Source organism: Lutjanus erythropterus, chromosome 15, assembly GCF_056507025.1.
Source record: "Lutjanus erythropterus isolate fLutEry1 chromosome 15, fLutEry1.hap2, whole genome shotgun sequence".
NCBI classification, from domain to species: Eukaryota; Metazoa; Chordata; class Actinopteri; order Lutjaniformes; family Lutjanidae; genus Lutjanus; species Lutjanus erythropterus.
The window spans coordinates 25,481,930-25,505,658 of record NC_139331.1 but is presented as its reverse complement, the minus strand read 5'-3'; the positions used below and the strand labels follow the sequence as shown (position 1 = coordinate 25,505,658).

Genomic DNA, 23,729 nt, shown 5'->3' with positions numbered 1-23,729 from the left:
ACTTTTCTGTACATGAACAACTTTTCTTTTACTTTGTACTTTTTGAAGTACAACAGAAAGTTAAGAAATTCATAATTCTAACATTAATATGAATTGGGCCTGTTTTCTGAGATAAACCTAAAATGCATCTTCTTAAGTTTGCATTAGTTTGATCTCATCACCATCAACTAGAAGTTTAGCTACTTTTTTATTTGCCCTCATGCTGCAGGAAAAGGTTGCGTTCAAACCTGTTTGGACTTCAGATCAAGATTTTTTTTACACTTTTGTACTTGTGGAGAGTTTTAGCCTATATGAACAAAAGTAGCATATTTTCTTATCAAAGTCAGGAGACTAAAATGTGTAATAATTAAGAACTTTGCCTATTTTTTATATGAGTTGACTTACCTTATAATCAACACAAGTCATACTTCTATTCTTTTATTTCATTTTATTGTATTTTATTTTATTTTACATTATAGGATAAGATTGTTTTCAAACCTGTTTGAGGCTCTACTTTGGAGAATACTACATGAATAAAAAATAGCAACTTTTCTTATGAGATACTGCAAAAAAAAAAAAAAAAAAGTCAGGAAACACACACTTCTATTTTTAAGATTCACTCATGATAGCTTACTTTTTATATACTTTAATAATAATGTATGTAAAGTTGGTTATGGTGAGGAATAGATTAGAACAAGTTTCTCTCATGTTAAGTTTGATGTAAAAATATGAGACTCTATCATCATATCATCATATGTTTGTGACTAAAATTACATGAAAACAGCCTTCTGCCAACATCTAAATATATTTATAAAATATATTTGTCAGGAAAATAAAATGCTAAAATCCTGCATTTATTTCCAACATTGTCAGTCACATTCAAACTTGTGTGTGCCAAATGAACTTTAAAACAAAATGAAAGAAATAACATTTTTCTGCTTTTTAATAATATTGGTGATGTTTTGCTGCAGTGAAAACCAACTGGAGGTCATAACCTATTTTCAGATCATATATTTTGTTATTTATCTCTGCAGAAGATGCTTTCTTTTAAACCAGCCAGAGTCAGTTCTTTAGAGAGTCTCAGAGCCTGTAAGGAAAATTCCTGCAAACTGAAATCAGTCAGATTTTAAGGCACTTAGTTGTCTCGACTAAAAAACAGATAATTATGAGCATTTAACCTCCTGAGCAGAAGCAGATTCCTGAGTTGTTTGAATACCAACTTTCAGAGCAGACTTTGGACTCTGTCACCCCAGCTAACCCCACCCAACCCCCACCACCTCACCCTGTAGGCTCCCAGAGGAAATTTGCCTTTACCCTGCTGCTGTCAATGCAGTTCAAAGGGTTCATTGAGTTCGTCTCTCCCCTTTTTCTTCTTTTCTTTTTTATTTTTTTGTCGTTTACTTCATGCATTCCAGCCACCAATCCTTCACTTTTTTATATCCTCTGCAAAGGGAGTGTAAACAGAGTTGGTGGCAAAGGAGGCCACCTACTCCCAGGGTTGTTTTTCACCAAGAGGAGAGAATGAGCACGTGGAATGTTTTTTGCATTAAGTGGTTAATTTCATAATTATTTTATTAATTTAAAATTATAAACACAGGCAAATTAGTCTGTGCTCAGCTTTAATCCACAATCTTGCAGATTTCTGCAGCAAGGAAGACAAAATATGTAGCTTTTGCATTTCATCTAAGTGATTTCTTTAATATATGCACAGATTTCGTTTAAGAAAATTTTAAATCAACGAAAAAAATTGCGCAAGTCTCACCAAAGCACACGTGTGCCATGTGCTCCACACTTGGTCACAAAGGTGTCTCCAAAAAACTTCAAGGATACTTTCTTCATTTTCTCGCTGTGTTTAACAAAAAATATCATTAAATTGTCCCTCTAAAATCGGATTTATTATTTGTTTAAGCAAAGTAAATGGTTTTATTCAATCCGACACATTTTCAAAGGCCTGCAGGTTTATTTTTGACCACTTCTTTAGGACCATTTCCCGATTAGTTTTGCGGCGTAAAAGCAAGAAAAGCCACTAAAACTAACTCTCTGGGGGATGAATGACGTGGTTTTAACTATATTTCTCCATCCGAAAAAGTCTCCTCCACCAGGAGTAAACATGGTGAAAATATCTGAATGAAATATCGGTGACGTCAGAGGGCAGAGGGGGGAGGTGGGTGAAGAAGCGCCTGTGCAGCCGGTGCGCCAAAAACTGCGCACAATGGGACAAAAATATGCGTTTACGCAGCAAAGATTCGCCGTTTTATTTCTTTCTTGTATTTGTCTGCTGGGGTAAGTGTGTCTTTATTTGCTTTTGTTAGATTCATTCAACCTTTTAATGTTTTCTACTATTTTCTAATCACATAAATAGGCTTCTAACCTGCTGATCGATTGACTTTCTTAACGAAAACTGACGCTAATATTCCGATAATATTCCTATAATGAGTTCAAGGTGGTCAGCAGCAAACGTAAAGCGGTCGTTTGTTTGTTTTCAGTCTTTTCGGATTTTCATTTTAAGGACTTATAGTTAAGTTTTGGTGCCTATATGTTCTATTTTTTGCTTAAATCGTTAGTGTTAACTTTACGCGTGTGCGCGCATGTTTTAACTTCATATCTTTATTGAATATGTTTGATGAAAGAGCCGATCCATCACTTTGGCACGTTGGAACAAGCCGGTCATTTCAGGTCAAGGAAAGACAGGTTCTGCAGCTCCACAGAGGGGAGCAACGCCAAAATTCAGTGTTTTCTGAGGGGAATTCAAGCTGCAGAGAAAGAAAACGCAGGTTCCTCAGAGAGAGAGAGAGAGTAAATTTTTTTTAAAAAAAGCGACTCACCTGTAGGAGAGGGAGCGGACATCCTCTTTTTTTCCTCCGGGAATGACTCAAATGGCACAGGCGGATGAAACGTGTCCCTCTGATGGAGCAAATGTGCAGGAAAGTGAAGTTGCGCCTGTTGATCCTGAAGCTGCCGACGCTCTAGTTTAAGTTACATGTTTAGGCTGACATGAAGCCAAGTGAGCTGCTGGAATCAAAGAGATTTTCCATGGATGAATATTTTATAGAGACACTGTAACACAAGCTGCAGCAGCACAGTGGAGAGGACAGGCAGATTTGTTTTTAAACGTGTTACAGTGAAGCAACAGATTGCTCAGAGGAGAAGCCTGTGGTGGCTGCACAAAACATCTGGAAACTCATCTCCAAAATGACCCAAATCTGTCACAAAAAGCTGCCTCTGCTCCTCAGCCTTTTGCATTTGTGAGAAAGAGTCCCTGGAGCTGAATTAGAGCTGCAGAAGAAGCTTATCTTTAAGTTCCCCAGTAGCCATTTTTAATGTCACCTCATTGGTAAATTTCAATCCAGTCTCCTGCCTGTCTGTCTTGTGTCTTTATCATGGCTCTTCAAACCATGTGGCACCCATGGCCTCCCCCATCATGCTCCTCATCAGCCTTCCCCCACCTCTTTCTCTCTTGATAAAGATCCATACCTCACATCCCCCACCCTGCCTGGTTACAAGCAGCAGCATTCAGCTATTTAAAACCATTTACACAAACACAGCTTCCTTAAGAAGCAGCCAATAAGTCATTTAGCCTGAAAGCACATTCAAAACAGAACACATTAGACCTTAATATGTAATACTAGAGATGATCTTTTCTCCACATATGAAAGATATACCAGAGATAAGAGCAAAGAACTGTGGGAGGGAAACGAAATGAATAGAGCCATCCATTGCTTCACTTGCACCATTTTGCATCCCACTGTGTGAGAAGATAGATAGATAGATAGATAGATAGATAGATAGATAGATAGATAGATAGATAGATAGATAGATAGATAGATATTCATTGTAAAAAAAATTAGAGAGGAATTGAATGGAATCAACTGATCTTTTCTCATTAACTTAACAGAAGAATACAAGTTTTATTCATTCAAGTGTCTTAAACCTACATTTTCTAGCATTTGCTTTCAGAACACTTTAGAACTTTAAAACATGAGTTCTGACTTGGATGTCTTTTGTCTTGAAATGATGAGATGAATGAATGTTAAATGAGTTCAATCAACTCATTTAATTAAGTTTCTAATACACTTTATGAAGAGTCATTGTTGCTTACTTTGACAATAATTAAAATATTGTGAACCATGATGAAAGTTAATATTGAATTCAGACCCAGGGCTCTTTTAATCCTCTCAAATGGTTCCTTTTGAGAAAAATAAATAAATAAATAAATAATACGGAAATAAATAATGGTCCATTTTTTTTTTAACATTTCAATTTTCACTTACTGTTGTTGGCCTAAACTGATTCATACATTGTCCAGTTGTAAAAATGTGTAGCCCATACACCAAATGTAGAGAAAAAAAAGTTTTGTAAAGTGAAATTTTTACTCACGTGTAAAGCTCTGCTCCTTCTCCTCTAGATTTTGCCGGTGGACCGTCTCATGTCTCCCTCAGCTGCTGCATATGCCAAATCCAAAAATAGAAAAGTCTCCAGTGAAAATAGAAAATAGTCACAGTTCCAGAAGGAATTTTTGTCTTGTTTTTTTTTTTTTTTTTTTGGCAAAAAAAATTGCTCTTTTGTTAAAAGTAAAACTTGCCCACCTTGTCCTGCCTCCTTACACCTGTGTGAAAGGAAGAGCTGAGTTTTCAAACTGAGAAAATGTAAAATTAATCTGATTTGTGTGAAATGGTCATTAGTGAGACTCAGGAGTTGCTCAACTTAATATCATACTATATTATTCATTATTTTTTCAAGTACACCTGAATTGATATAATTAATATCAAGTTTTTTTTTTTGTTTTGAGTCACTGCAAAATCTTCTCAACTTGTTCTTTCAATTTCAGTCAACTTAAAATTTTAAGGTATCCCAGATGCTAACTTTTTAATCTAAACTAAATAGTTTATTTTTACAGTGTACACACCAATTTGATCTCAAGTGGGCCGGACCAGTGAAACCATCACATAATAACCTGAAAATTACAACATCTCTAATTTTTTTCTCTCCATATTTACTGATAGTACTGATAGATAAAAAAAAAAAAAAATCACAAATAATGAACCATCCATTCACAGACCAGATAACGAACATCCTTAGATGTCTGAAGAAAAATAAATACAATTTCAACAATTTTTTTTTCCACTTTCTATCAATCTACTGTCATTATATGTATATCACAATATACAGATCACAGGGTGTCTACAAAGGGACAAGACACAAAACTTGTTAATGACGTTCAAAGCCGTTTAATTTCCAGACTCCTGTGTAGTAATTCTGGCATCACCATACAACACCAACTAAAGCAGAAGCTAATGAGGAGGACGGTAAAGTTATCTGCTGCCTTACAAACCATTTGCAGTAACAGGGTTTCACCAATAATGTTTAAGATAGAAGTCTGATACAGATGATTTTGTACTGAAGCTGCTAATTTACAATATTTTGCACAATCTTTAATATCTTTAAATATGACCACAGTAAGTATTTATTGTTTATTTCAATAGAACTGTGTTTTAGTTGGTAAATTAATGACTGCTCTGCTATTTTATACACTTTGCAAAGTCCTCCAGTGGGATGGATTAGACCCTTTAACAGGCTGGTTCTGGCCTGCGGGGCGTACGTTTGACAATACTTTGAAAGTCAGTTTGCTTGTTTACAATTTAAATTAGTAACTTTTCCACTACAGATACAGCCTAGTAGCCTATACATCATTATAGTGGTTTCACTCTGCAATATGTTCATTATTTATTTATTTATTTATTTATTTATTTATTTACTAAGTTCTGGTAAAGGCCAAATGTAATAAAAATCATATGATTAAATCATAGAAGGGCCTAAATATTTTTTTTGAATAGGGAAAAAAACTTTTTTTGCTTCTTGTCTTGTGGTACATTTAATGAGTTAAACACACCAACCGTCATAATATATTATTTACTTTCAACAAGGAAGTGAAGCCACTGTAAAACATCAAAGGGCTCAGCTGTAGCTTCTTTTTATCACTTCAACCAAAACTCCTGCCCAACCCTTCCCTTATCTCAGTCAATGTTATTTCTAAGATGAAATATTTCTGAATCTTTCAATAAGCAGGAGTACAGAGACTTGTCTGTCTGCACCATGTGATGCTGCTTGTTTGAGAGGAAAATTGAGTGAAAGAATAAGTTTGGTTTTGTTGAAAACTTCTTTGAACTACAGAAAACTAAACACATAAGTCAAAATATAACGATTCTAGCAATAACATAGATACACAGCAGGGATTTGTTTAATTATTTCTCTTCCGCCGGAGGATATAGTTCCTCAGGAGTGGCTGGGCGGTGATTTCCGGTTGGCGCATTAATATTTTAGTGCGGTCACAGGTGCGTGCTCATTGGGTACTTCAGAACGTCTTCAAATGGTGTCAGCCAATCAGAAATAAGGAGCCGCACCAGCGGTTTGACGAGGACAGAAGTTGGTAAAAGAACGTTACGGTTTTTTTTGGAAACGTGTCGCTTATTTTCTCCCGCGATGAAGCTCGTATTGTCGAATCGATCGTGTATTTTAATATCGTCCATCTTTAACAGCCGGTTTGTGTTGTGATAAACCACAGTTGTGGTCCAGAGGAGGTGAAAATGTGTCTTCATGTAGGCCCGCTCAAAGTTTCTCAGGACGGTCAGGCGCCCTCTGCTGGTTCATGCGTCTCTCGAACACGCATGCGCACACAGGCGTGCACGCGCTCACATACCTTAGATGCATGTGTTTGGTTGCGAGATGATAATCCTCTTTATTCTTACTTGCAAAGGACGTGATCAGACTCTACAGTTTTTAGTTTATTGCGCAGTTATTTTACATTTTTATGATCAGACTCTTTTGCATTTTTGCTGTTATTTTCTTGGATTTTATTGAAGGTTTATTTCTTGGCTTGGAAACTGTTTTTATGACCTGCTTGTTATGAAGTTGCTGCATTGTGAGGCACTTTGCATCATGGGTTTAGAAAAGTGCTCCAAGAATAAAGACTATTATTATTAGCCCATTGTTATTATTATTATTATTATTATTATTATTATTATTATTATTACTACTACTACTACTAATAGTAATAGTAGTTTTCTCTCTTTTGTTGAGCTTGTTGGCTGGAAAATTATTTTTAGTCTAGCAAATATAATTTGTGTGCCTACTCTGTTTTTTTAAACCAGCAAAAAAAAAATAAAAAATTCTCAGTGATGAGCAATGATGTGAGAAGCTGCAAATACAGGCATATGTTTAAAAAAAAGAGATGTTTTTGTTGTTGTTGTTTTTATATTTTTTGCTGTGCATATTATTTACTTGTTGTTCTGTTAATTTACTCTGAAAGTTGTTCAGGGAGCTTTAAAGACAAAGGTTGGGGGTTCCCAGAGCTGAAAGGTTTCAGTTTTATAGTATTTTCAGTGTTGTGTATGAAGGAAACTTTCACTTTGCAAAAATAGTGATAAATGAGTTTGTTAAAAATTAGTAAGACTCATCATAATCTATAAGGGTCAGTTTGTTTTCCGGCTTCAGTTCTCAAGATTTTCTTTTTCAGTTTCAAACAGTTTCTTCTACAGAAGCTGAGTAAAAGTACTGTTAAGATTTGCATGTGCATAAAAGATGTTAATCTCTTGCACTGTATTTTGATTCGTTTTCTGCAATATTATTTATGTTCCTGAGGTTATACCTATTCTCTAATATCTATGCTTATATGTCATATTTTGTCTCTCAGTGCAAAGCACCTTAGGTTTATGTGCTGTATAAATAAAATTGCCTTTTCCATTCGCCGCTGTTTGTACATCTTAAAAACTGATCGACTTCGGTTTAGTGGAACTTAAGAATTTGAATACTTTCAACAAGATTTTAAAATACCAATGGCAAAACTTTATTTTTTAGTTTCACCCAGATCAAATATAACAAGCATTTAAACCATTTTCATTTCCCAGATTTAATTTTCTCTGAGGTAAAAATGCAAAAACTACTTAAGTGCGTTTAACTTTTCTTGGACTAAATCAAGAAAAACTCGATTTAATGTCCTGATGCACCATCATATCATCATGATTTAAATCTGTTTGTTTTATTTCTTACCAAATAGGAATTAGATGTATCTTTTTATTTTTATAAAACAAGTAATTGGACTTTTTTTAATGAAATATTGAAGTTTATGTTCAAATGAAAGAAACTAAGAATCATGCTGCAGTTTGTCCACATCTGTCGAGGCCTAACAGCCTCTTCTCACTGACCTTAAGTGATCAAAATGTTGTATTTTGTGAAAATTATGCCTAAATAAAAGAAATAAAAGAAAAATGTGACCGTTGAATACATTAAAATGGTAAATAAAAACTATTTGTTTTCTCTTTACTTTTTTGTTTTGTACATGTGTAAATTATACACACTTACAGCCTTTTACTTCATTTAATGTTCAATTTATGCCATTAAAACAAATATGAAGTCGTGTTTTTAAAAAAATGAAAAATGAATAAATGTAACATTCATTAAAAAAGTTTGTCTTTTGCTTCTGTTTTTTGTGTGAATTTAATTTCCTTTCTGAAAAGAGTTTGGAAGAGAAAAAGTCAGGTCGAAAACATGTAATATGTGGAGGATTTCAGCAGTAATTGTACTTTAAAATGTCCTCCATGAACATGGAAGTGGGATATGGGAGAAATTCTTGAACACGGAACATGTATGTTGAGTAATCCACATGGGGCCCTCTGTCAGACCACCCTCATTTTCTGCTCCTGCTGCTGCACGTGTTGCCCATTTTCACAGTGACGCCCCCTGGTGGACAGTCACAGAGTCACAGCAGCAACAACTGACTCTCACTTCACCATTATTCTCAAAATGAACATTAAAAAATGTAGTAAAAAATGAATATAGAAAATACGGTTTATTGATGTTTTTATTATATATTATTTTAGCGTCTGTAATAGAAGATAATCAGGACATAAATGGGGGTCAACTAGATTACTAATTAGTCAAAAATGTTTTATTTTCAGTACCATTGGTTGTTTTACAATCAAATGTACCAGTTTGTTAGCTCATTTTTGTGCAGTTAATTTTTCACATTGTATGTGACACCACAGAAAGAAACCCAACCATGTTAAAGGGACAGTTCATAAAAAGAAAAGAAGAAAAAAAATCAAAAATACATACTTTCCTGTACCTGTAGTGCCATTCATCCATCTAGAATGACCTGGAAGAGAACGAGTTTTAACATTTCGATTTAGATTACTTTAAAATCTAGCATTAGAAATACAGCACCTTACACACACTCACACACACACACACACACACATAGAAGTAGCCTTAAAGATTTGATTCACAACACAGGGCGTCTGCATGTATCAGCAAGTTACGTGAAAGATTTTAAAGACTTTTTAATGCTAATGTTTAATTAAATTGACGGCTAATTTTGTAATAAAAATAAAAACCTAAGGTGAAAATATAGGTGCACCCAGATTAAAGTCATAGTCTGTTCAAAATAATAAGTCAGGCAAAATGACAATAACTGGATGGGTTAGAGAACATTTACCCAAATGCAGTCATTACTGTAAAAAGAATATATTTGTCCTTTATATTATTCACTACAATTACAAAACAACATCGGTTGACCTGTGGGTTATTTTCTCATTTAATCAATTTGGTTTTTTTGTCTAGAAAATGTCAAAAAAAAAAAAAAAAAAAGTCAATCAAAGCTCACAATGATGACATCAAATGTCTTCTTTTGTCCACAACCCAAAGATATTCAGTTTACTGCCAGAGAGAAGTAAAGAGAGCAGAAAAAACATGTAGATGTAAGAAGCTGGAATCAGGGAATTTTGACTTTTTTCCCCCTTAAAAATGAAACCAATTAATCGATTATCTTAAGAGAGAGTGGCCAATTTAATAGCCGACCGCTGATCCAGTCATTGATTTAAAGATGCAGCCCTACATTAATTAGACAATATCCTTCCTTGTATTTATATTCTGAAAAGGGAATGTGAGACCATGCTAACAAAATTCAATAAATAAATAAATACCTAATATAATGATTACACGACAACAATATGTACTTTTGATTTTGGGGTGAACTGTCCCTTTAAATGTGAGCTTTATAACAGAATATAAATGAAGAAATGATGAATCACTGTTTAAAAAGTTGTTTATTTTAGTTGTGGCATTGTGTTTTGTTCCCTTTAAAAGGTAAACAATCAGCACATGTCAAGAGGTAGAAATCATCATCAGTCTGAAAGAAATGCGGGGACTGACACTAAACACACTCTCACACACACACACACACACACACACACACACACACTCTCTCTCTCACACATGCACACACAGTGCAGTGTTTTTTGCAAGTTTCCACACTCGCATCCGTCCACATAGCAATACTGTTGACTCGCAGCATCTGTCTCGTCAGAAACATACGTGCTGAAATCACTCGACGTCCCACGGCCTCCACAAATAAATAATGCGCGTCGTTGAAGCACCCAGAGGACGCGCAAATAAAGTTTTTGCCACTTTGACCTCATGACTGTAACTGCTGATTACTATAACCGTGAAGGTACCCCCTCCCTTTACCCACTCATCATCGATAATGTAGTCCTTGTGTCTCATTAGGACTACAAACATGGCCTACGTTAGCTGTAAGTGCTGTTGTTATTGACTTATAGAGAGGCGAAGTCCCTCCTCTTCTGGCGTGTCCCATGGAAACTTACCTCAGAAAAAATATGGACAGTAGTCAACGGACAGAGACAAATTACTTTTTGATCCCGTTTGAACTGTGCCACGAATTACACACAAGTTATTTGTCAATTTAAAGGAGAAATCTGTAATATATTCACTGTATTAAAGGATAAAATGACCGGAAATTAAGGAAACATGTTCAGTTGAAATACCCCTTTTGTCCTCCTTCAAAATTTCTATTCCAAGCTAAAATGACTGTCTCAGTTTGCCCGTTTCACGTTAATCAGAGTTTAAATTAAAGCCAAATGCTTGCTGAGTGATTGAGTGTCTTTTTATGAGTTCTAAGAAATCATTAATCATTTTTTACAAGGAGTAGATGTTCATAACGGTTAAACTGAGCGATATGATGCTGGAGTCCGGCAGACTTTTCAAAGAACTGGATTTACTGTCTTCAGGATAACAGGCTTTGAGGTCAGACATTGGATATTTCAACCTTCGACTTTAAGTTGTGCGTTTATTTTTAATGTCGAAAAAACTGCTCTGAGAGGTAGAATGTAAAGCCGCTGAAGCCGCACTGTGGTAAGCAGAGTTAGATTTTTATGTTATAAAACTGCCTTGAGTGTGTAAAGAGAAGCTGAAAAATATAACTGAAGATTTTTACCGTAATGTGTAATGAGAATAAAGTTTGTTTAAATGGATTTTTATAAAATCGGTATCAAAGAAAGTGTCATTCAGGGACCAGTATCGAAGTCAAGGTATGTGTGTAATTTATGGAACAATTCAAACAGGATCAACAGATTATTTGTCTCTTGCCGTTTAGTATCATTTATATTTTCTCCAAAGTGAGGTCCCATCATGGTCCACAGGAAGAGGAGGGACTTCAGCTCTCTAGACTTGTGTGCAGGGGGGAGAGAGGGGGAGAGGAAGGGGGGGGGGGGAGGGACAAAAATAGCTTAACAAAGACAAAAAAAAAAACGTAATGACAGTTGGGTAAACATGACTTAAAAGATCCTGTAGTGTTTGTGTGACGTTACAAACTGTGAATAGCTGGTTTGAACTGTATCCAAAGATGATGTGAGAAAAACAAAAAACAAACGCGCACACACACACACACTTTAACAGGAGCAGGTTATTTGACCCAGGAGATGTTGAGACAGCGAGCGATGAAGGCGTACGTGTCGGCCACCTCCTGGATGACCTTGCTGGTGGGTTTTCCGGCGCCGTGGCCCGACTTCGTGTCCACGAGGATGAACAGGGGGTTCGTCTGCTTGGGGCTGCGGCCGACGACGTACTGCAGGGTGGCGATGTACTTGAGGGAGTGCAGAGGCACCACCCGGTCGTCGTGGTCCCCCGTGAGCAGGAGCACCGCCGGGTACTGGACGCTGTTGCCTTCTGGGACGCGGATGTTGTGGAGTGGTGAGTAGCTGGGAAAGACGAGCAGTTAAGAGTTCAAGTGTCGACACAAGTGAAGGGAAACGTAAACAACCTGTATGCTAGTTTGGGCTGCAAACGTACAACATCCATACAATGAATCACTTCTAATGAGATTTTTCTTGATAAATCTGTCACTGTTGAGTGAAACGCTGCGGAAAAACGCTTCCACGATACGCCTTAATGCCTTCTCCAGGCTCAGCTCCAGTATCACAAGCTGTTTCTATCAAAACGTATTGCAAATCCTAACTCAATTTCCAGTAAATTGGCAAAAGGAAATGAGGATGAGTGCTTGTTTCCATCCACAACTATTATGTGATTATTAGGAGTTTGTTCATTGAGATAAGCAGTAGGCGTCAGCAATTCTCCGGTTAGAAAACCATTATATCTTTGCAGACAAGAAAGGCAGAACAAATGATGTAAGTAAAAGAGCAGCAGCCGAACTTCAAACAGTGGAGAACAATCTAGACAATTCAACGACATTTCTGTTTGTTGTGTGTAATAATGTGAGGAAGGTTACATCAGATCTTGGATGTAAAGTAGAGCCACGGGAGCCATGTTCACTACATCAGAACTTATTCTGAAAGTGTTTCCATTTCTAATTAACATCATTTAATATTTTTTGCAAAGGCAAAAACCACTGAAAGCATTTTTTGTGAAAACGAATTAGACTTTTTTTTTTATTTGCCGATTCCATCAACCTTATCTAATGCGATACTTCAAAATGCGCATAAAAATATGGTGATGAAAACGCAGTGAAAGTTTAGTCACTGCTCTTATTTAGGTAATTAAATCAAGACTGTTGAAATTTGATATGTAAATCAAAAACTTGTGCTGTTTTATAGCAGAGGTGGAGCACTCAAACCACACAAACCGCCACTATTTCAACCCTGATCAACACAGCTTCACACAATTCAACAGGAATTGTTGAGCGTTTGCTGCCTCTCAACAGGAAATGTTAACATGTTGTATGATGCACACTACAAATGTATGTTCTGACTGCCGATCGCTTACTTGATGAGCCACTCAAACTGCTCTTTGTCTTCAGAACAGCCAAAGTCTGTAGTCCAGGCGTGTCCGATGGTGAACTTGTGGAATTTCAGCATGTCCATGACGCCCACCTGAGCGACAGCACAGCCGAACAGCTCCGGCCGCTGGTTCACACAGGCCGCTGAGAGAGAGAGGAAACACACAGTTAGACTCTGATGAAACTGTCACGCAATTTTAGTTGTTTAGAAACTTAGGTGAAACCGAGGTGCAGGTGAGTTGCATGGCGTAAAGCCATTAATGCACCGACCGCTCTCTTCCTGTCCTCAGCCACAATGAAAGAAAGTAGTCAACCAGTGCCAGAAGAAAAAAAAGTTATGTTTTGTTTTGGTTTTTTAAGATTTTTTGGGGGGCTTTGGCCTTTATTTTTGATAGTGACAGCTGAACATATGACAGGAAACGGGGTAGAGAGAGGGGGGATGACACGCAGTAAATAGGTCGCAGGTGGGAGTCAAACCAACGGCCGCGACGGAGGACCGACAGCCGTGGCACATGAGGCGCACGATCTACCAACTGAGCTATGGGTGCTCCACTGAAATTAACTGTGTTGAACTTGTGTTGAATGAGACTTTGATTGTTTTTTTAACTGCTTCATGTAGCAGTCAAGTTGCATGGAAATTATGCTTCATGCAATCTGCAACCTTCATGAAAGTTTCGCTGTTTGAGGCTTCATTTGAAAATGATTCTTGATTTGTATGTTGTTCTTTAGCCAGCAGCAGACAGTACGTACCTACAAGCAGGCCACCGTTGGAGCCTCCATTTATAGTGAGTTTGGAGGGAGAAGTGTATCCCTCCTTGATGAGATATTCAGCTGCACACTGGAAGTCTGTGAAGCAGTTCTGCTTGCTGGCCAACATGCCAGCTAGAGAAAAACACAAAAAAATAAGTGAGTAAATTGTTGATAAATAACAATAATTCTACCCACCTGCTGCTAAATGCATCATTTAATACAGTCAGCTTTTTTGAATGTAAAAACTGCATTAAACCAGACGTGCTTCTCCTCAGTGATGTTTGTTTGCAGGGACAGATGTTATTCTGTGTGTTGTACCTTTGTGCCAGGTCTCCCCGTACTCCCCTCCTCCTCGGATGTTGGCCACAGCCAGGACTCCCCCGAGATGCCTGACAAAGATGAGTCGGGAGACGCTGTAGCTTGGCGTGATGGAGATGTTAAAACCGCCGTAGCCGTACAGAAAACCTGGATGGGAGCCGTCCAGTTTGATGCCTTTCTTGTGAACGATAAACATAGGGATTTGAGTACCGTCCTTGGAGGGATAGAAGATCTGAAAAACACGGAGAAAGAGTCCATCAGGGAGGCAAACAGGACTGGAAACTGAGGGAGCGGGGTTCTTTGGCACAGATTAGAGCAGTGAATATGGTATTAACAGACAAATGATCCTCTTCATCAGTGTTTATCCTGGTGCTGATGAGGGTTTAATGTGTTTTTGGCTTTGCTCAAGGACAACGAAGCTTTTCTTGACTCTTAAAGGGAGAGTTCTTATTATTTAACTACAGTAGATGTTGGTCTGGCTTCTTTAATTTATACACTAACTATCAATCTGTTCCTCATACAACCCCTCTCCAAATAATCGGAGCCACTCCTTTAGACTTAGACTTGTGTCTGAGTCAGATAAGAAAAGACAAAGGAACTCTTTTCGACTTTAACATTTTAAGTGTTGTTTCTGTGGTCAGTGTCCTCAGAAGGAACAGAACAATAAATATCTCAGAGCCACTGCCCTTCAAGAGGCTCAGCTGCCTTTACTTTAAAATGTCACACTGAAAACCTGTTTTGGAAACGCTAAGTTTAAAAATATGACTTTCGCCAGTCACAGTATAACAGACTGAGAAGGACTTATTCTAGTCCAGCACACCTCAACTGATTTTTCTCGACAACTAGTTTAATAACTGTTATATATTGGGGTCAGTACTTGGTGGGTGTTGGGCAGTCGGGCACAGAGAGATGAAGAGATGGAGAGCAGAAGAAGAATTCCCAGCTAGAAAACATGGAAACTGTGCAGACAAACAAACTGTGAAATGTCAGAAAGTGATGGTTCTGGTTACCTGGGTGGTCTGGTAGTCAGACGGGTTGAAGCCTTTGACAGTGACCTCTCTGAAGATATGAGGCTGCAGCGGATCCTTCGTCAGGTCGCAGTGATAAATGATGGCTGCAGGACAAAAAAAACTGTCATCTTATTTGTTCAACTGTTTTTAAATCACTTTGACAATGTGTGAGAAAATTATTTAACTGCAGTACACACCCAGAAATTAAACCAATGGACTGACTAATCAATATCAATATACAGATGAGCGCAGCACACACAGTTATTTGGCACATAATCAGTAATTAATTAGGGGTGTGTCTCTTTCAGTCTTCCCTGTACCTTATATTTTGTGTTAGCTAAAAACTATAATCTGATCAATGTTATGTTGTGTGTGGATGGCAGCACATTGTACGGATTGCGTTTTTACACCCACTTAAGGTCTGAACACAATGTGAGCCAGACTACCTCCAGCTGTGGTCAGGCAGATCCGATCACACCTAACCTCACACTAACGTGCGTTTTTTCTTATCTTGATAACGTTTCCAGATACAGGTCGCATTTTAACACCAGGTGTAAAATGACAAAGCGTCTACAGCTACGACACAAACTGAGCCGTTACGTTCTCATACCTGGAGAGAGGAAGGAGGTGAAATAGTAGAAGATCTCAGAGTCCCTCTTCCTTCCTGTGAAACCCACCACAGAGCCGACGTCCAGAGGGAACGTCCTCAGCTCCTCCCCCGAGCTCAGGCGGTACATTTTCAACACATTCTTCACGTCGTGGAGGAAACACACAAACAGGTAGCTGGAGTACGTACAGGTGGCGAACACTGCAGGGGGAGACGAATAGGTAGTTGAAATTTGCACTTCAGGGGGGTTCAAACGAAATGAACCCAGTCAATTACGTTAACAGTAACAGATCACACGAGGGCTGCAGCAGCTCACCAATAACGTCCTTGTCGTGTTGAGGGATGAGTTCTTTCCAGCTGCTCTGGGCTGGAGAGGCAAAGTCGATGTTGATGAGGCGGTAACGTGGGGCGTCCAGGTTGGTCTTGAATGTGAACAATGTTCCCTCGTTAGTCACATACTCGTATTCAGCGTCGAAGTTGTCTATTAGCTTCACCCATGGCAAAAGTCCTGAACATAAGAGGAGGACAATTGTGGTAAATTAAAGCACTGAACGTGTGCAGCCAACCCAAAACTATAAAATACAAATGAGAAGTGCTTCTTGGCTCAAACAGCAATATGACACAAAATGGCAATTCAGTCTTAGCAATTTTAGTTCCAGCATACAAATATGACTTAAAAATCCATCTATTTTACAACACAGTAACAACCTCTTCAACTCTGTGGGGATGTCCATGTCCCTGGCTGACACTGCTCTCTTTCAGAGACTTTAACAGGCTCAGTTTTAAAGCTAGAGTGAAGATACTGGTATCATATGAAACTAGCAGACGCAAGGCAGCCACTGGTGCCAAACATGTCATGCTATTGGCTAAACAACACTCCAAAGTTGGGCTAAATTTTAGAGAGGAAAAAACTGGCATGACCATTTTCAAAAAGGGTCCCTTAACATTTCATTTCAAGATATCTGAATGAAAACAGGCTCTATGGATACAACAATACCACTTTATGCTCATCCCCTGAAGACAAAAACAATGCAGTATTTTTTGCATGCAGTATAAATCATTCATTTTTGCATACTTGGCTCTCTGGACTATTGGAATGGCAAAATTGAGTCTTGTAGATTCAACAATCCCAGCTGTATTCATGTGTGATGATGTTAGTCTCCACAAGAGCTATTTCATTGCAGATGGACCATTTTCTGAAACTTGCTCTCACTGTGTAAAATGTCCTCTAGGGTAATCACAGCCTCGCAAAATTTCACAACCACAAACTAGTGACCTGCAGCATTCACAGGATGTGTGACGTTCCTTGGTATATTGACAGTAACAGGGTGGAGCGCAGCAGTGCAGCAGCTTCTCTAGCTTCCACACGGTATTAAACTGCAGCTGCTCTGCTGCAAACAGACAGCCACTGCAGCAGGTGGTGAAAACTGCACAGACACATCGGCGGCAGCTGTCTGCCCTCCATCAGCGACATCTATATCAGCAGGTGCAAGAAAAAGGTCCCGTGCAAGATGGACTCTGTGAAAGCTACGCAGCATCAAGGCCAGATCCACCAGGCTGAGGAACAGCTTCTTCCCTGATGCTGTTAAGACTGATCTCACTGAGATGCTGCTGATAAAGCTGCCTGCAGCTCACTAAGATAACTGCTGCTGTATTGTGCACAACCTGCTGCTATTCATCACTTTGATCCAATTGCTGCTATTCGAAAATTACTATGATATTATTGCTATCGCAGTCATTACTGTGCTGTCTACTTCAGCACTGCGGCACTCTGGGCACTGGCCACAGTGTTATCCATCTGTTTTATACTTGGTTTATTACTAGCCTTTATGGTGTTTTTAATGTGTATTGTGTCTCTTGATTTTCATTAATGCTATTTCCTACACTGGGGCCAGAGTACCTCATTTCATTCTGTCATGTTTAGGAATGACAATAAAGCACTGTTATCCTTAATAAGGGGGTCTCCGAGCAAGAATAGAACAGCCATCAAAGTGCTGAAATGTGCAATTCTTACAGAATATCTCCAAAATTTAAAAAGTTTTTCATACTATATCACAGCATGCATGTTTATATGCTGTTTCTCAAGGCCTTGAAGTCCTAAAGTGGTATTTTGGAGGGATTTTTGACAAATTTTATCCATTATCAAGGGGTCAAAAATGGTTAAACGCTGCACCATAATTGTATAATACATGGTATCAACTCCAAAATAGCTGCAACAACTTAGGAGACTTAACAGAGCATGGGAATGGCCATCATATACTTCCATCATCATATTCTAAGCCCTTGTTCACTCTAAACTTTCAAAATACAGTCTCAAATAAATCTCCAGTTTCAAGCTTTCAGATAATGTATACCACTTATGTGTTGGGAGGAACTAGGGAGGAACTATGCTTTCCCTAAATAACATCACAACAGACTATCCAGGTAATGGTAAATTATAAGAGCAGACACACATATCAAGAAAACGAAACAGGTGCAACATACCTGTAATACCCTGAGGAGTGGTCTGAAGGTCACAATACCAGAGTCTGTTGACCGGATCACAACCTTCCCTGATGGACAGGAGGACGTAGCGTCCGTCATCTGACACCTGTAGCATAAAACAATCACTGAAACCGACCTGAATATCGATAAATACATGCACTCTTATTCTGACAGTTGTTTTAATTTTTGGAACCCAGGTAAATTGATTTTCCAGCAAACCTCAGCTCCACTCATCCATTTGGGATGGTCGGGGAACTCGGCGCACAGCACATCCTCAGACTGCGGAGTCCCCAAAACATGGAAGTAGAGCTTCTGGTGCAAGTTGGTGGAGGTCTCAGTGCCTGGGAGACAAAACAGTTTACTGTCATCATCGCCCTCTAGTGGTGACAAAAGAATCTGTCTGATGAGAGGTGTAAGGAGACGTGAAGCGGACGGGTGTGGACTGCAGAAAAAAAAAAATCACTGAAAGATTTGTAGCTTCGTCTTCCTCAATGTTGCATCAATTCTATAATCATCTTTAGTCTGATAAAGTTTTACCAATTAGTTATCGTTTTCTTCTAAATTCTGAGGGAGAAAGTTAAAGATATGAGAATGTGTGAGTGAAGCCTGACGCCGTCTCGCCCTCACCGTCACTCTTGCCCTCCTGGTCGGGGTAGGAGTTGTAGAAAAGTCCCTTCCCATCATGAGTCCAGGACATGCAGCTAAACTTGACTCGCTCCAGGCGGTCCTCCAGAGGCGCGGCGTCTTCAACCCGCAGGAAGCGGATTTCCACCCAGTCTGAGCCGCTGGCACTGGTGCCATACGCCAGGTACTCCCCGTCCTCAGAGAACGCATAGCCTTGAAGTAATAAGACAGAACATTAACAAACATGTCAGGGGACGTTAACATGCTTCATTTAGCCGTCAGTGTGAATGTTTCATGTTACATCATAGATTCAAAATTCAGCCATTATCATATCAAGGAACTATGCTGGCAATCTGTTCCTGTGCAGGCGACAAAAGCAATATAGTGAAATGCAGTAAATATATTACTCTTATCCAAAAAGTATGGCAATACCCAGGAAAGAAGAAATGCAAATTATGCCCAAAAATGCATCAAAGAACAGTAATAATAAAATCAGAAAATACAGTGCTCCTTTGTTTTCATAACAGTTTTCGTTGATACCTCGCAGGGCAACGGTCCCATCATCAGAAAATGTGTTTGGATCCAAGAAGACGGTTGGCTCGGCTTCCAGGTTCTCCTGCACGTACATCACGCTCTGGTTTTGGAGGCCTGTGTTGTAGAAGTGAAAGTACCTGAAAATAAGGAGAGAGACCGTTAAGGCTCTTCACAGATAAGCGCTCCCGGAGATCAAATCTGGAATATCAATCCAGTTGGACGGTACGCATAGGCCTGTCATGATAACCGCTTTTGTTGGATGACATACTGTCACTGAAATTATTTTGATAAATGATATTATTGACATTTAAGACCATTTTGTGCTACTGCACTGACGGGATGAACATTTTTCACTATTTTTTGATATTTTATACACATTGCAGCCCTAAATTAAACATGGTTGTGTGACCAAAAATTTTTTTCTTTCTGGCTGAAACGGCACAGATGTCAGTGAAAAAGAACTATTAGCCTCAAGTAACACGTTATCTTCACTTCACCAAGTTCACTGTCGGAATTACAGCAAAATGTGTCTCAGCATCGTTTATTTCTGTTCGTTCTGCTCAGACGGTGTGAAAAAAAATGCTATAAGTGCTGCGTCAAAATTTTAAACCCTGCTGTGAACAAACACACACAAGTTCATGTCCACATATTGTACAATAAGTCAGGCAGGTCTAGATACACCCACCAGGCCTGTCAAAGCGGTTTCCATTATAACTTTAATATCAACTTTAGCACCTTTCTCATATCTTTCCGTGAGTCAACCTGGCACAGACGTATTACTGAAGTGTTATAACATGATTGTGTCGTGCGTCTCCTCACCTGCTCCCTCTCTTGAAGGGACAGCTGTACTTGGGGTAGTCGTACAGCTCAGTCATGCGCTCCTTGAACAGGTCTCGCACCTCGCAGCGCTCTAAAAACGGCAACGTCAGCTGGTTCTGAGCGGTGACGAACGCCTGGCGGGAGAAGACATACCACCAACACACAGAGGTTTTTACGCATCAGTGTATTATCGTCTCTTCAGTCAGTTCCAAGAATCTGCTGGACTGATTTATCTGAATAGTTTCGCTGAGTAAAACCAGAGCAAGTGTTTTTACATCACTCTCCAGTTTCTTTTTCCAGGTTTTACTCAGCAAATCACCCACTAGTCATTATTTGTGTCTGTATCTATTCAACCAACAAAATGATTTGTTTCTGTATCTATATTTAGATAGAAGACCAGAAGTGGGCACGGATTATACTAGGACTCAAACTGAGTATCCCGGCTTAAACTGAGCAAATGTTTTTTTTCTAACTTAATATTCATCGGCAATGCAGTTGCTGAGCCTTCAGCACATACAAATGATTTAATATTAGCAAATAATGATGAAAAATATATTTCCACATCCTGGTACTGTACCTTTCATCTCTCTCTCTTTTTATTTTTAGCTAAACCAAGTTTTATGAACTGCCTGAAGCCCACCATCTCCATCAAACTCAGATATACGAGTATATAAAATATCTTTCAGCTAAAAGGAGTCATCTTGGTGCATTAAATGAGTGATTGATTTAAGTAGATGCAACCTTTTTTACATAATGAGCAAAGTTTGGACAGAATATCTGTTTACGTCACATCATCTCAAAAACTTTAATCTAGATCTGAACTATCCATATAGGATTAAATCTCCAAGGCGCAGATTAGGGTAGTTTTGATGCTAAAAATCAGAACAATCCTGATCCCACTGGATGGGCGGATTCAGCAGGGATTCAGGGTCGATGTAGAGACATGTAGGACACACTCTTAAATGGGATTTTAATGGTACTTTGCATGTCTGAACTACCTACATTTAAACCCACATTCCCGCCTGTACTGTGCCTCATAATACTGCTGAAAAATACAAGGTGCTTCACTGTGATTGAAGGGATGATCATTCTGACAGCACTGCAACCAGATCGACCAACTGGACAGTCAGTAAGAGACGATATGGTGAACCATTATTTTACTTTGGGTCTTTTAATCAATAAAAATAGTGGCGTGCTGACAGTTGTGTATTTGGTGACTTTTTTTTTAATCCAGTGAGACATTTAAATAATAATGCTTTACATTTATGTAGCACTTTCATAAACAATAAGAGCTAATAATAAATAAAGTGACCACAGAGGCGGTTATAAGCAGCCAGCAAGTCCTGCTTTTCTGGCCTATGTAAGTGCAAATGTCCAAACTTATTTGCACATCCCGATATTTTCACGTCTTTGTTAATGAAATGCTACTTGGACCAACAGATAGAGGCCTGTACTAAGACTGCAGATTCTCATTTTCATCTTGATCTTGTGGAGCCAGTATTTCAAAACCTTTAATCAAGATCAGAATTATCCAGATTTTGTAATCCCTTTTTTGCGATCCCAGATGAAACTGATCATGTAGGTTTTGTCCCAGTTTCTCCAAATAAGAATCGCTGTGATCCAGATGCCACAAGGTCAGGATGACAGAATCTAGATTTGCAGTATTTGGTTCAGCCTCCAACTGTTGGTCAAAGAAACATTTCATTTCAGTTGCAGTGCAGCCAGTTGTAGGTCAGGCACATCTGCATCCTTCAGCGATATTATGAAGCATGATGCTGGTCAGAATTATGTTGCACTTTCAGAGGAAGAAATTTTATATTCTTGCTTTTGCACCTGCCCATTTTTACACAACAGCTTTATTTGGTGTTCTAAATGAAAAAATATTGCTTTACTGGTTAATTGTTTAATTTAGAATCCACCTTGAATCCATGCTGAACCTGCCTTCCAAGTAGGATTAGGATTATCCTGATTTCCAGCATCAAAACTATCCTAATCTGCACCTTAAGAGTTTTGAAACACCCAAAAATAACATTTCATCTGGATTCTGGGTAGGACTGAACCAAATTCGTGTCCCAGCTTTTGTATTGCATTTGCAGGATCAGAATCACAGAATCCCAAATTTGAGATTTAATCCTATGTGGACAAGTCTGATCTAGATTTAAAAGTTTTAAAATACTGACCCCAGGTCATGTTTACTAAGCCAAGCCAAGCTTTACGCTGGAGGTGGTTATCAGTGCCACATCCTAAAGCACTGAACTGAATCTTTATAAGTGATTGTATAGCACAATAAGCCCCCACTTTTTGTAAACAGTATGGCAAGAGTGACTTCTGTTCTCAAGCAATTACAAAACCACAGATTAACAAAGTGTTTGTGCAGATACATAGTGGCATTTAGACACCAAATCATGCGTGTCCAGTCTATGACACTGACATTCAAGCTAAATGTGGTAATAAACAGACATAAGTAAAAAGAAATAGATAAAAAATCACCATGAAAATTAGAAATCGAATGCACTTCTTTGAAGACAGATGGGGAAATGGCTGAGGTATATAACACACAATATATTCAGATTTACCTGTGTCTTTTCACTGTCCGGGTCCTCCAGCCAGCTATACGGATCTGGTACTTTGCAGCCGTGATAGTCATCCACCTGAGACAGGTGAGACAGTCATGACAGTTGTTAACATGTAAGCTAGCAAGGTGTGGCAACAACAAAATAGACTGTGATATAGATCTGTTACATCCAGATTAGTTAGCACAGTTAACCAGTAAGCAAAGGAAACGGTAGCCTCACATGAGAACAGTGATAAGAGACCGCTGCCCCTAAATGTGTCAACAAAGTCGGTCTGGGTTGTCAGACCAGGCTAAGCTAACTAGCATGCTAACAAAGCAGACGCCCATTCCAATGAATGAAAAAGCGTGATGATTAAGCATCCCGGCTTATTAGCAAGCTAGGCTAGTTAGCGTAGCTGCATCCACTCACCACTGCATCGTCGCGGTAAGCGTGCGGGTACTGAAACGCCATTCTGGAGGTCAGTTTACGGGAATTGCGTAAGAAAAAGAGCTGCCGCAGAGGGTGAAGAAGTGGTTTTGAAATGACTCCGTGGATCCTGTAAAACATCAACTTAAGGCGCTGAGGATTTTTGGCAGAAAGATGCCCTGCTTACACACAGTCAAAGAGCACTTGTTGAAGACAATACCGCTGGATGCTGTGTGAGCAGCCTGAATCCTGCAGCGCCCCCTGCTGACTGCAGACGAGAACTGAACTCACAGAAAACTGCTGGCTGAACTGAATAATGAATTTATGAGAACGTTTCTTCAACTACAGGCTCTTTTTACTCCAAAATTAGTAAAAAAAAAAAAAAAAAAAAAAGAAAAAAAAGAAAAAAAAAAAGAAATCAACCACTATGTATACAAATAGGCACTCAAAGTTGCATGTAGTAATTAAAGATTTTAATCTGGAACATGTTTATTTTCATGGTTTTTTATCGTATGTTGTTATATGTTGATATATTAAGG

The 23,729-nt window shown here is 38.7% G+C and overlaps 2 protein-coding genes across 4 annotated transcripts in view; both read right to left on the bottom strand.

Annotated features, from left to right (window-relative positions):
* lin28b (lin-28 homolog B (C. elegans)) overlaps positions 1-3,653 on the bottom strand; it is a 51,934-nt gene extending 48,281 nt beyond the window's left edge. The window contains exon 1 of one of the 3 annotated variants that reach the window (XM_084737653.1): positions 2,805-3,653. In XM_084737653.1, the coding sequence (XP_084593779.1) occupies positions 2,805-2,826 (22 nt within the window). In that variant the 5' untranslated portion in view covers positions 2,827-3,653. The remainder of the gene's footprint in view (positions 1-2,804) is intronic. The other 2 variants (XM_084737652.1, XM_084737651.1) reach the window with 2 other exon arrangements.
* Positions 3,654-11,197: 7,544 nt separating this feature from the next.
* prep (prolyl endopeptidase) lies at positions 11,198-23,408 on the bottom strand. Its single transcript, XM_084737773.1, has 14 exons — positions 23,194-23,408; positions 22,786-22,860; positions 20,210-20,343; positions 19,397-19,527; positions 18,860-19,069; positions 18,452-18,573; positions 18,233-18,338; positions 16,065-16,256; positions 15,752-15,949; positions 15,142-15,245; positions 14,132-14,363; positions 13,814-13,945; positions 13,051-13,207; positions 11,198-12,029 (listed from the first exon to the last, which is right to left on the bottom strand). Exons 1-14 carry the CDS (start codon positions 23,329-23,331, stop codon positions 11,735-11,737), a joined length of 2,226 nt encoding a protein of 741 aa, XP_084593899.1. The 5' UTR covers positions 23,332-23,408; the 3' UTR covers positions 11,198-11,734.
* Between the last annotated feature and the right edge of the window lie 321 nt (positions 23,409-23,729).